The 14,564-nt window shown below is 36.3% G+C and overlaps 1 protein-coding gene across 7 annotated transcripts in view; it reads right to left on the reverse strand.

The window, feature by feature from the left end:
• DYM (dymeclin) overlaps positions 1-14,564 on the reverse strand; it is a 351,008-nt gene that overhangs the window by 317,920 nt on the left and 18,524 nt on the right. For 6 of the 7 annotated variants that reach the window (XM_049900187.1, XM_049900186.1, XM_049900183.1 and 3 more), the window contains exon 2: positions 8,569-8,760. In XM_049900187.1, the coding sequence (XP_049756144.1) occupies positions 8,569-8,708 (140 nt within the window). In that variant the 5' untranslated portion in view covers positions 8,709-8,760. Of the gene's footprint in view, positions 1-8,568; positions 8,761-13,149; positions 13,245-14,564 lie in introns of those variants that run through there. The other variant, XM_049900182.1, reaches the window with a different exon arrangement.

Below are 14,564 nucleotides of genomic sequence, written 5' to 3' on the forward strand. Positions count from 1 at the left end.
AAAGAACGTTTGTTGGTAGAAGAAAAAAGCTATTTTCATACGAAGCCTGTAGTTCAAGAATTCAAGTTTCCGCATCCAAAATAAATATATAAAAATAGGTGAGCTAATAAACTAAATACCTATTCCTGATACTTGTCACACATGAAAATATTCAAGAGAATTATTAATGACATTTTAGTTAGTTGGTGTAAAAAGTCAGGCAGGCTACAATTCACAAGTTAAACATTGACAACTTGAGTTAACAGCAGCAGCACACTTAAGCTGATAAACTTAATGATGACCTGCGTCCTATGTCATGTTGCCAATATGAGGCACCAGAAGGCACTGTGGCCGTTTAGAGGTTTCTACCAAACACCTCTTCTTTCTTTTTCAATTTCTCTAATCTTTTCTATCAACCCTTCTGTCTCTTTCTTCTTCATTTATCTATGCTGTGAATTTTAAAGTAACACTAAGAGGTACCAGTGGACACTGCCAGACCATGTTGGCCCTCAGGGATTAAAAAAGAAATAAAGGTTGAATAGTACATAATCATAGAGGAGAAGGTTGCCAACTGTTTGTAGAACAACACTGCAACCTAAAACATAGTATTGTTATCATTTCCTCAAATGAAGAAGTATTTTAGCCCTAACATAAAATTAGATTTTTACATTTTTACAATACAGGGAAAAATAATTAACTTTTAAACTAATAATTATAACTAAGTACGTACTTAGTAGGCCTTCATTAATTTGAACTCACTAATTCAGAATATGGGGTTGTTTGGCTAAAACTGAGTTGAAATTGACCTTCGAATTTTTAAAAATATTTCAACAAGGGAGGAAGGAACTGGGAAAAGTATTGTTTAACCACTAGAAAAGAAATGTTTAAAGATTCTAGCATATTTTAACCGCTGAATTGCAAATATATTTGCTGAACAGAAATAAAGTGCATTGTGTATAGCACTTTACACTTCTTAAAGTTCTTTTACCTTGTTTATTTAATTTAATTTCTTTTAAGAACCCTGAGAAGTTGACTGAGGAAATGGGAGTATCCCCATTTTACAAGTGACAGAAATAGAGGAGCTAATTAACTTGTCCATGGTCATAATATAAGAATAAAACATACCTGACTTCTAGTTTAATTAATACTCTTGCAATCTGAATAATACAACTTAGGTAGCCTTTTATTAAGGCAGACTTACATAGCATCAATCTAGAAACACAACCACCAGCTACTTGGAATTTCTATATAAGCCTAAAAGAAGCTGTGTCATAAAAATTATATCTATTTTATGATTACAATCCTGCAAAAACTATGTGAGTGATAAAGAACAGGAATAAAACAGAATTTTTTTTTTAATTCTAATAAGGAAAGATGTAAGAATACAGATGACTTTTTTGTAATTGCTATGAAACCATGAACTGTAGTTTGGTCAGAAAGCTAAAATTTTTAAATTATACATACCCTAATTTACAGCTTTCAATAATTTAGACTGGTTTTGTTGTACTTTTAAGCACACCAATCTCATATGTGAATCTCAATAATGAAAGATAAGACACTCATAGTTCAAATTCTTTAACAAAAAGCAGATGGGCAAACAGCTAAGAATGACTTGTTGGGGGAAAATTATACACAGATTTCCTCCTGAACACAGATCTGCTGGGCAAAGTATAATTATAAAGCTCATAAAATAAAAACACTGAAAATGCTTAAGTCCCTTTCACTGAAAATTCTGCCATGAAATGATTTCAAAATTGCTATTATATATATTAAGGATGTCATTTTCAGCCCATAACATGCATATTGTCAAATATGTAATGTTTGTCAGTTTAAGATACAACCTGAATAAATCAATAAGTAACCATTCAGAAAAGTATAGAAGCATTTGTAAAGACTTTTTCCCCTTACCTTAGCAAAGAGAATTACAGAAATCATTCACAAAACTAACAAGAATCAGCCCATTCAGTAGTTAAACTGTGGGAATATCAACTTTTTAAATGGGCCTATTCATAGGAAAAACTCAAAGGATAAAAACTGCATATAAAATTTATTATAGCAATGTTTAATGCACCTAGCAGAACCAAAAGTACTTACATTCACATGATTCACAGACAATCCTATATGCTGTCACTCAACTTCAAAATGAAAGGAACTTTAACTACTAAAATGTCAAAATTTTAATAACGAACATACTAGATAATGCTGTATTTTTTTCTCAAGAAAGTAACACAAAAATTGACTTAATAATTTAGATTCCAGTTAACACAGTGAGAAACGAATTGACAGACGCACTTGCAGCACGTAAAACGTACTTGGCCTCTTACTTTAATGCTTTGAACAATTCTGTTATATTTTCCCCCATTTTAACATAATTACCCGCAGTTCTTTGGACTTTTAGTTTAAGGGATCATTCGAACCTAGGCAAACTCAAGCATCTTCTAAAATGATTTTCCATACCCCATTACCACCAAGTTGATTCCAACTCTTAGCAACCCTACAGGACAGAGCAGAGCTGCCCCACAGGGTTTCCAAGACTGTAATCTTTACAGAAGCAGACTGCCATATCCTTCTCCCACAGAGTGGCTGGTGGTTTCAAACCATCAACCTTTCGGTTACCACTGTGCCACCAGGGATCCTTATGATTTTTCATAGAAAGGTATATATGAAAGGAACAAGAAAAAATAAAGGGTTTGACTCAAAATGTAAAAACTGAACTTCTTTTGGTCCCCCACTTTGAGAAAACAAGATGCCAAAAAAAACCCAAATTGGTTAAATTATTTATTCCCTTAGCAAAATGGCCTAGTACACTATGTTGGTCATCATTCAAACAAAGCCTATAATGAAAGAATTAGAAGAGTTGTTTAAAAGACAGTTTAGTAGCTATCTCAGGTCCCCCTCCATGACACAGCAGATTGTTTCAACTTGAAAAGTTCTAATAATGTTGCTTTATGTACTAAAGAGAACATAAAGAAAACAAAAATTCTACAACTGGACCAATAAGCCACATCATGATAAATGGAGAAAAGCCTGAAGTTGTCAAGAATTTCATTTTACTTGGATCCACAATCAACACCCACGGAAGCAGCAGTCAAGAAATCAAAAGACGCGTTGCATTGGGCAAATCTGCTGCAAAGGACCTCTTCAAAGTGTTGAAAAGCAAAGATGTCACCTTGACCCAAGGTGCGCCTGACCCAAGCCATGGTATTTTCAATCGCATCAAATGCATATGAAAGCTGGACAATGAATAAGGAAGACCGAAGAACTGACACCTCTGAATTGTGATGTTGGTGAAGAATATTGAATATACCATAGACTGCCAAAAGAACAAACAAATCTGTCTTGGAAGAAGTACAACCAGAATGCTCCTTAGAAGCAAGGATGGCGAGACTGCATCTTACATACTTTGGACATGTCAGGAGGGATCAGTCCCTAGAGAAGGACATCACGCTTGGTAAAGTACAGGGTCAGCGGAAAAGAGGAAGACCCGCAAGGAGATGGACTGACACAGTGGCGGCAACAATGGGCTCAAGCGCAACAACTGTAAGGATGGCAAAGGACCAGGCAGTGTTTCATTCTGTGGTACACAGGGTCACTGTGAGTCAGAACCAACTCAACAGCGCCTAACAACAACAACAAAGAGAATAAAAATACAGAAGCAGAGACAGGCATCAAAAATTCAAAGAGAAAAATAACTTTATAATCATTAAATTTTTTCCATCCACTAAAAACTTGTGACCTAAAATCCAATAAAAGTCTCTTCCTGTTGCTCAACTGAGGAAACAGACCGAGAAACTTTGCGAAAGGATCATTCAAGCAGCTCCCCTTAAGTGGAGTTGATACACTCCCCTCAGAGGAAGGTTAAAATATTAGACTTCTCATCAGCTTATATGTATTATTGTAAATAATGGTACTCCAGCATAACGTACCTGTTATTATGACCTGTTGCTTTGAAAATGTGAACATATAAGCTGGTGATTCTTTTCTGAAAGATTACCATGCAATTTAATGCTGTAACTCTTTAGCCATTAATTGATGCTCAGTCAGTAAACAGTCTGAGCTTCCAAATGAAGCCAGCATAGCAAGATGATCAAAAGAGTTCACCTCCAGAGCTACACAAACCTGGTTTAAATCTGATCCATACTAGCTACTAGGTGTGTGACCTCAGACAGCTTCCTAAGCCTCAGTGTTCTCATGTGTGGGGATAATAGCAGCACCTTCATCACAGACTTATCGTGAGAACTAAGTGAGAAAATGCACCTAAGGCTCTGAGCCCAGCACCTGGCACACAGTAAGTGTTCAGTAAATAACTGCTAAATTAACGATGACGTATGCTGGCAAAACCTCTTAGCTAAATGTACATATATTTTATAACACAAGAATGATCCCTGAAAAGAAAAACTGGAGTGGTAACTTGAATCTACCAATGCTGTAATGAAATGGAAGACAATTAAAATTTATAAAAGAGTTACAACAAACTGAAGTTTACCAAAACATTATGTGAGTACAATCTTTCCATATTACAGGACAGTTACAACAGACTCTACTTAATTCCCAAATACCTACTTTAAAACATGCTCACCTCTGGAATACCACACAACATAAAAAACCTTTACTCTCTGTGTAATTTGGTCTCTTGCCCATTGTTCTGCCACGCTGGTCTTCTTGCTGCTCCTCTAACATGCAAGACTTATTCTTGCCTCAGGATCTTTATACTTGCTGTTCCCCTTACCTGGAAGACTCTTTCCCCAGGATCTGCAGTCCTCATTCCCTGGCATCAGTTATGTCTCTGCTCAAGTTATGCTTTCCCAGAGATGGTCTATCTAAAGAAATCACCCACGTACACTTGTTCCCATTCTGTCACTCTCTGTGACCTTGCCTTGCTTTACTTTTCTTTACTGGACTTGGTACTTCCAGAAATGACCTTACATATTTATTAATTTACTTGTTTACTGCCCATCTCTCCTACTAAAATATAAGCTGCATGAGGGCAGGGACCTTATCTCTCATGCTCCCTGCAAGAATCTCCGGGCCTTAAAGCAGCAAACGGGAAGCATTCAGTAATTATTCTGGGGGTAAATTAATTAAAAAAAAAAAAAATCATACTTATTGACAAGATATCAAATACATTAAGTAAAAAAAAGTGTTAACAGTAATACAGTATGTCTCATCTTTGTAATAAAAAAAGATAGACATAAATACTCATGTCCATATACAGGTAGGAGTCCTGGTGGCACAGTGGTTAAACACTCAGCAGCTAACCAAAAGGTAAGTGGTTCAAACCCACCAGCCACTCCATGGGAGACAGATGTGACAGTCTCTTGACAGTCTGATTCGGTAAGGATTTACAGCCTTGGAAACCCTGTGGGGCAGTACTCCTCTGTTTTATATGGTCACTGTGAGTCGAAATCAACTTCACGACCATGGAATATATAGCTACGTACATAGAAAAAAGTATGGAAGAATATAAAAATATCACCAATGGTTATCTCTTTGTGATGAAAATGAATATTTCTCTTTTGTTTATTTTCTAACTTTCCTACACTGAAGGATTACTCATGTGATCATAAAAAAGAAAAGAAAAAAAGATTATTTCACCAGCAAATCAACTACTATGAACTTAGTTTACTTGCATAATTAGGGTTATGCACAAAAACTTGGCTACAAGGAAGTTCATCATAGCTTTACAGATAATCATGAATAATAAGAAACAACCCAAATGTTCAACATTAGTTAAATAAATTATGGCCATCCGTAAGACAGAACACCCACAGCCATTTGAAATTATGTTGTAGGACAACAATAACATGAGAGAAATGTGAGTTAATGAAACAGTGTGTAGAAATATAATTCCAACATTTTTAAATGGCAGGCAACTGAAATGATATAAACCAAAATGTTAATAATGGTTACTCCCGATTGATTGTTTTTCTCTTTTTTTTAACTTCCTTGTACTTTTCTGTATTTAATGGTATTAAAAACGAACATGCGTTACTTTGGTACTGGGAAAAATGAGTTTTAAATGACTGTGCCAAAGACTGCCTTCTTGCCTTATATGAGCACCATCTAGTGCTCAGTATACATAAATACAATTTTTATAATGCAGTAAAAAAAAAAAAAAAAAAAACCCAGTTTCTAAAAAGTAACCTTTATGAAAAGAATATTGCTTAAGCACAAAGAAAAATATTACTATATTCAGTGCTCACCTTAATTTTTAAAACAGTTGAATAATCCATTCAAGAGTCACAGGAACCCCCGAAACTACTGCCCTGAGATAATCTTTAAACCTTAAACCAAAATATCCCCTGAAGTCTTCTTAAAACTGAACAGTAGCTTAGCTTAACTAGTGAAAAACGTCTGCCTTGAGCACTATGTACTCTTTTAAGATCTGTCTATATAGGATCACATTGACAACAGCAACTCAAAGAGTCTCGACAGGAAGCTTGGGAGCAGTGAGTTTATGTTAATGAGGGAGGAACACCCCAGAAAAGGAGGGTGAGAATGGTTGCACCACTCAAAGAATATAATCAATGTCACAGAATTGTACATGTAGAAACTTGAATTGGTGTATGTTTTGCTGTGTACATTCTCAACAACAACAACAAAACAAAGTTTAGAAGTAAAAAAAGTCACAGGACTTTCAGTCATCAGAAAACTGGTTAAATTTCTGCTCATTTTCATCCCTCAAATATTTTAGACTAAGTCAAGACAGAGCCCTTGCTCTTTTTTAAACTAATGGGTACTTACTCCTTGAAAGTAAAGGAAAGTCAGATACTTTACATACATTAATTCATTAGGATGTTTTATTCTCCCCACAAATCTATGTGGTAGGTATTACCATTTCCGTTTTACAGAAAAGCAACAGAGTTCAAAGGTCACTTCCTCTTTGGCTGCCTCCAGAAAGGACTACTAGGTGACTAGAGGATAGGGGTGGCAAGGAGACCTTTCATTAAACACCCTTTGGTAACTTCTGAGATTTGAACCATGGCAATGAATTACCTTTCAAAATATAAATGAAGTAAATAAATAAATACATGTCACTTACTCCCAGCAAGTCTATGACCTGCCCCACTCCATTCCAGCTCAGAGCAATAGGATGATGGCCTACTGTTTCTCGTGCTGCCAGGTGCTTCTACTCTAACAGCCTTTATTACACTTCACTGCAGTCACTAGTTGTTTGTCTTTACAGATAGATTACAAGCCCTTTGAGGGTAAGAGACTATATTTTACATAGTGGTTAAGAGCCATGGCTGTTAACCAAAAGGCTGGCAGTTCAAATCCAGCAGGCGCTCCTTAGACACTCTATGAGGCTGCTCTACTCTGTCCTACAGGGTCGCTATAAGTTGGAATCCACTCGACGGCAATGGGTTTGGTTTTTGTTTTTTTTTTTTAATTAATAAAGGCTCCTTAATGTAGAAATTATTGAATTCGTTTATGATCTGCTGTGTATATTCTCAACAACAAAAACTAAAATTGAAAAAAAAAAGCTTTTTTACAGAAGAATTCCAGTTAATAAATGTAGAAGGAATGAACAAACTAAGAATATTAACATTTTGTAACGTCTAATGAAATATATGACTCAGACAAAAATTTCAGTTCATGCTAAAATACTCAAGCCTCTGATTAATCTTAAGCAGGATAATTTTTATTAGAAAGAGTTAAAATGAAATATTGTTTTTCACCTATCTGACTGGCAAAGGTCCAAAAGTCTGACCATCCATTACACTGATAAAGGTACAGGGAAACAGACCCTCCCAAACTTTGCTGATAGGAGTGTAAATTGGTACAACGTTTATGGACCTCAGTCTAGCAGTATCAACCAAAATTACAAATGCACATACAATTAGACCCCAGAATTCTACTTTGAGGAATTTATCCTGTAAGATATATTCCCATGCGTGAGGAATGATACATATAGCATAATTTGTTACGACAAAAGACTGGAAAAAACCTAAATATCCATTAATAAAAAACTGATAAAATATATTGCATGGATACTCTGCAGCCATTAAAAAGAAGACAGCTGTATGTGTGCTTACATATAAATCCACTGCCATTGAGTTGACTCTGACCCACAGTGACTCTACAGGACAGAGTAGAACTGCTCCATAGGGTTTCTAAGAAGTGGCTGGTGGATTCGAACTGCCAACCTTTTGGTTAGCAGCTAAACACTTAACCAATGTGACACTAGGGCTCCGTGCCTACATGTACAAGATATATTTTACTTAGTTGTTGGAAAAAAAAAAGGGAGAGAACAGTATGTGTAGTATGTGTATTATGCTACCACTTGCATTTAAATGATTTTGTAAAAGTACATGGAATATATGCTTAAATAACCTGGTACTATCTCTGGAAGAATTCAAAAGAAATTGCTACCAGTGATCAACTCTGGCTAAGGGAGGTGGATGAGTGGAGGCCAGGGACAAGAGGAAAACTTTCTCACTGCTTTTCGTATCTTTTGGACTTTCTTCTAGAGTATGGGAGGGAAGGAAGGAAGGATGGGAACATTAAGAAATACAAAATAAAATCAGCGTACCACACAAGTTCATGTGGCCCTTTATACAAATTTTCAAACTCCAGGTAATCTCCTACCTGCTAGTTGGTGCAGGGAAAGAAAATGAGAGAAGCTGATTCCAAAACGGGTCATTCTCAGAGACAGATTCTGTGCCTGATAACTTTTTTAAGTACTCATTTTTAGGAAGATCACCAATTCTGCTGCTGTTCGATCCCATCTTCTAATGTGGTAGATAACTTGTCCTCAAGCCTTCATTTCTTCAAGACAATCTATAAAGAATGATAAGAAATTTTAGACCTGCTCAGAATAATCATTGTAACTTTCCCTCCCCCGTCCTACATGTAAAAAACTATAAACCTACTAGAGTAAAGCACACCTCTCTTTATTTTGTAAATATATTAAATAAGAGATACAAAGTTAAAGGGGGAAAACAGTACTAAAATCTGTCTTAGCCAACACAAACACAAAAATCTGAACCTATACTTGTATACTAAATTAATCTCAGGATGGGTGTTCTTCTGCCCAAGAAAATGTCTCAAAGCAAATTTATAACAATGTTATTAACAAATAGAAGGAAAATGAAGCTTTTTACAACTAAAACAATGGTGCTAAAGAAATATAGAGGCTGGAAGGCTTGCATGTAGTAAAGAGGAGAAAGTAGTTCAAGTAATTACCAAGCACAAACAATTAAGCACTTGATTAGTAGCCAAAAGGTTGAGAGCTAGAACCCACTCAGAGGTGCCTGGAAAGGCAGGCCTAGAGGTCTGCTTTGAAAACCCTATGGAGCAGTTCTACTCTCCACACAAGGGGTCACCACAATTCTTGATGGCAACTAACACCACCACTCACATTTAAAAGAGGAATGGGGACTGCGTGAGTTACCTGCTTAAAGTGAAAGAGCTCCCAATTCCAAAGGAGTCACATTTAGTGTGTCTCTCATTCTTGTAACGCACACACAGAATTTGCTGACAGGCCTCTTGTCCTAAACCATGAGGTTTTTGAGGACAGGGACTATCTTATTCCTATTTCTATCCCCAGTGTCTAGACTAGCAAGTGGACTAGCATGTAGCAGGTATTCCCTACTTAGCATGTCGAAGGAATGAGCATGTGAATAAGTTAGTAACCACCAGGCTCTTCAGGATCTGTTGTTCTTAAGTCACTAAGGGGAAAACTAATAGTTTAGTAACAAGTATGAATCCCTATCTTCGTCAAATCACACTTCGCACAGTTCTAAATCATGTTTTATCTCAATTTGTTAAAAAAAAAAAAACTCTCCTTGACAATAATAAAATGGTGGTTAAGATGAATAATAAATTACACTATTTTAAAATTACCATCACAATAAAAGTAAACTAAGTGGCTCAATGGCCACAGAAAGCTCAGGTCAGATGAGAATTTACATTAGTAACTCTCTTATGCCCTTCCTCATTTCACAAAGGCATTGAAGTTAAGGACAGAATTTGGAAGGAAGCATGCCTTCCACATACTCTTTGGGACTTTGAAACTGGCTTGAGCTGCCTATCTACAACATGAGGCTTCCCCAAAGCATGTGGAAAGCTGAGTTGAGAAATACTGATACGGCTCCTTATCACCCTTCCTCCTTATCACCTACCCCAAAACCTCAAGCTGCCCACTACTTTCATCCTCCCTACACATGGGGACAGGGGCCACAGTGATACATGACTCCAGCTAAGCCTCCATATCAAGCCAGGTAGTCACAACTCTAGATTTTAGGAGGTAAAATAATAGGTTTAATTTCTTAAAATAGGAAATGTTAAGCCCAGTAAGAAAATGCTACAAAAAAACTGTTATGGATTGAATCATGTCCCCCAAAAATGTATGTCAACTTGGCTTAGGCCATGATTCCCAGTATTGTGTGACTGTCTACCATTTTGTCATCTGATGTGATTTCCCTGAGTGTCGTAAATCCTACCTCTATTATTTTAAGGAGGCAGGATTAGAGGCAGTTATGCTAATGAGGCATTTTCTTATTGGGCTTAACATTTCCTATTTTAAGAAATTAAACCCATTATTTTACCTCCTAAAATCTAAAGTTATGACTACCTGGCTGGATATGGAGGCTTAGTTGGAGTCAGCCGTCTTTGGGGTCCCTGTCCCCATGACTAGGGAGGATGAAACTAGTGTGCAGCTTGAAGTTTTGGGGTAGGCGATAAGGAGGAAGGGTAATAAGGAGCCATATCAGTATTTCTCACTCCTGTTCAGAAGACTCAGAAGACTCAGCTTTCCACAAGCATTGGGGAAGCCTCATGTTGTAGATAAGCAGCTCAAGCCAGTCCCGAAGTCCCAAAAAGGCAGGACTCAATCTACAAAATTAGGTTGTATCTTGAGTCAATCTCCACTGAGATACAAAAGAGAGAAGAGAGCAGAGAGACAGGAGGACCTCATTACCACCAAGAAACAAGAGCCAGGAGCATCTGTGTCCTTTGGATCCAAGATCCCTGTGTTGAGAAGCTCCTAGACCAGGGGAAGATTGATGACAAGGACCCTCCCCCAGAGCCAACAGAGAAAGAAAAGCTTCCCCTGGAGCTGACACCCTGAATTTGGGTTTTTAGCCTCCTAGACTATGAGAGAATAGGTTTTTTGTTTGTTAAACACATCCATTTGTAGTATTTCTGTCATAGCAGTGCTAGATACTAAGACCCAATTATTCTGAAATTCCTTACTTGTCATATCCCACACCAAAGCATAATTTTATATTTTTTTAGCTACATAAAATTAAATGTTTTTAATACAGCCTTACAATGAAATACAATAATGAAAGTGAACTACAGCTACAATTACCAACATGGATACATCTCAAAAATATACTACAAAACAAAAAGAAGAAACCTACAGAATAATACATGTGGTATGATCTCATTAATATGATTTTAAGATGTGAACAATATTATAAATTTACTCACATGTAGTACAATTATTAAAAGATATATGGGTAAAATAAACAGGAAATTCTGAAGAATTGCTTTCATCTAATGATATCAGGAAAGGGTTCAGAAGAGCTTTAACAGTACCTATAAATAGTTTCTTAAAAAAAAAAGGGGAAATTAAAATGAGATATGAAGCAAATGTGGCAAACGTTTAGATTTGCTGAAAATGAATGGAATGTACATGGGTTTTTATTATATTGCCCTATATGCCTATCTGTTACATATATACATACACACACTGGCTTGTTTGTTTTCTAAACAAAACAATGGTTTTTCAACTTGTTAGTAGCAATACTGGAACCTAGATGACAGGGAAGCAATTTAAAATTTTTAGAGAACAACCAATGTTACAGAACAATTTGTACATGGATTATTGAATGGGAAACTAATTTGCTTGTAAACTTTCACCTAAAGCACAATAAAATGTTCAAAGAAAAATTTTTAAGAGGGGGTAATTTAACTAGAATTCTATACCTAGCCAAGTTATCAATTAAGTATTGAAGGTAAAATAAAGACATGTTTAGACTTGCCAAGACTGAAAAGTTTACTTCCTATGCGCCCATTTTCAGGAAGCTCCACTCCTTCAATACAAGGGGATAAACTGAGAAAAAGGAAAACCCAGAATTCAAGAAATTGGGGATTCAACATAGTACAGTGGTGCAGAGAAGTCACATGACAAGAGCTATGCAACAGGCTGGGACAAGAGTAAAGACAGCTGCAGATCTCCAAGAACGGAATGAAAAAAAAAAAAAAACAGAAATGCCAGGTCTAACCTTATTCTGTGAAGTTTTATAATAATGTTGGAGAATTTGGACGAACTGATAGTTATACAAAAAAAAAAAAAATTTTTTTTAAAGACTACTTTGAGAATAACAAAAACTTATTTAAGAAAAAACATGTAAGCACAGTATACGATTAGATTTAACAGTAGTCAATATTTACGTAATTATTATAATTTGAATACCAAATAAAGATTTAACTAAAAATTTGTGAGGTAAGTATGTTGGGAAGATGCTAGGAGGAGAAGTGGGACTGGTGGTTTAGAATGGTACATCTTTATCTTCCATAATAGACAGGAAGTCAACAGAATATATCTAAAATTATTAAATAAAAAAATAACAGTAAAAATATATTAGTTATACTAGTTGGTGCCCGGCCACAACCGATGACTGCCCTGACAGGGAGCACAACGGAGAACCCCTGAGGGAGCAGAAGATCAGTGGGATGCAGACCCCAAATTCTCACAAAAAGACCATACTTAATGGTCTGACTGAGACTAGAGGAATCCCAGCGGTCATGGTCCCCAAACCTTCTGTTGGCCCAGGACAGGAACCATCCCCGAAGACAACTCATCAGACATGGAAGGGACTGGACAGTGGGTAGGAGAGAGATGCGGATGAAGAGTGAGCTATTTGTATCAGGTGGACACTTGAGACTGTGTTGGCATCTCCTGTCTGGAGGGGGGATGGGAGGGTAGAGAGAGTTGGAAACTGGCAAAATGGTCATGAAAGGAGAGACTGGAAGGGCTGACTCATTAGGGGGAGAGCAAGTGGGAGTACGGAGTAAGGTGTATATAAACTTATATGTGACACTCTGACTTGATTTGTAAACGTTCACTTGAAGCTCAATAAAAGTTAAAATATATATATATATATATTAGTTATAAATAAAGAAGTAAATAACGAGAAGGTAAATAAATAAAATGACCACCTTGAAGAAAGGGACTCTGGAATGGGGAAACTGGAAGCGTAGTTTTTCATCTTAAGTCCATCACATTATTTGGCTTTTTAATATACTGTCCATACAATGTCCATACACTATTTTGATAAAAAAAAATTAATTACTTTTAATCACCTTCATCCCTTTTCCTATTCGTAGTTACAATTTTTAACTTATATGGAAAACAGAACATTACCATCATGACTAATTTAATGGTATCAAAAACCCGAATTATCCTTTACTGAAGTAAACAACTAGCAAAAAAAAGAAACAAGCTAATGAAAATTTAGTCAGACTATTTTTTATTTTTATTTTTTAAATTAGAAATTTACATGGTACAAAATACAAAGGGTTCAGAAGGACATCTGGTGAAAAGTCTCCCTCTCACCACATCTCCAAACCCCCTCATTCGACTTAGAGAAAGCATTCCTAGTGCCTTCGGTATCATTCCACAGATTTTCCATTTACATACAAACACATATATTTTCCACCTTTTCATACAAACCATAACACACTATACATATGTCCACTTTGTTTTTTCTACTTATCAATATATGTTGGTATGTATCTGTACGTGAAAAAACTTCCTTGTTCCTTTTTACAATTACATAACATTCAATTTTATAATTTAATAAATCCCATACTGATAGACATTTAAGTGGTTTACAGGCTTCTATTACAAATAACTCTCCAATACATAAATGCTATATTTCACAGATGTGTGAGTATATAAACCAAAAACCAAACCCGTTGCCGACAAGTTGATCCTGACTCATAGTGACCCTAAAGAACAGAGCAGAACTGCCCATAGGGTTTCCAAGGAGCAGCTGGTAGATTTGAACTGCCAACCTTTTGGTCAGCAGCCAAGCTCTTAACCACTGCATCCACCAGGCCTTCCTACGAGTATATAGGTAAGATAAATCCAGAGAAACAGAATTGCTGGGTCCATTTATTATTTTGACAGGTACTGCCTAGCTGTCTTCCACAGAGTTAGAACCAATTTGCACTCCCATCAGCAATGCTATTTTTCCATACCACAGCCACCACTGTGTAATGGAACTTTCTGATCTCTGCCAACCAACAGGTGAAAAAAATCATTTTTTAATATGGTTTTAATTTCCATTTCTCTTATTTTAACAGGCTGTTACTTATTTGTATCTTTTGCCTATTTTCTAACGGTTCTTAGGAAATAAATGTGACTTTCAAAACTGCTAGGATAGACCACAAAGTCAGTGTTAAATCAAAATAACTGCTCAGCCCAGGACCACTCTGAAATCTCCCTAAAACAGCAATATAAATAAAGCCTGCAAGCTTATCAGAAGAGACTGAACAGAATATTAACAAGGAAAATTATGATGGCATACTAAGCACATACTAAGCAGTTCCCCTCGTCCCCTCCTTCCTCA

The sequence above is a fragment of the Elephas maximus genome, chromosome 11, assembly GCF_024166365.1.
Source record: "Elephas maximus indicus isolate mEleMax1 chromosome 11, mEleMax1 primary haplotype, whole genome shotgun sequence".
NCBI classification, from domain to species: domain Eukaryota; kingdom Metazoa; phylum Chordata; class Mammalia; order Proboscidea; family Elephantidae; genus Elephas; species Elephas maximus.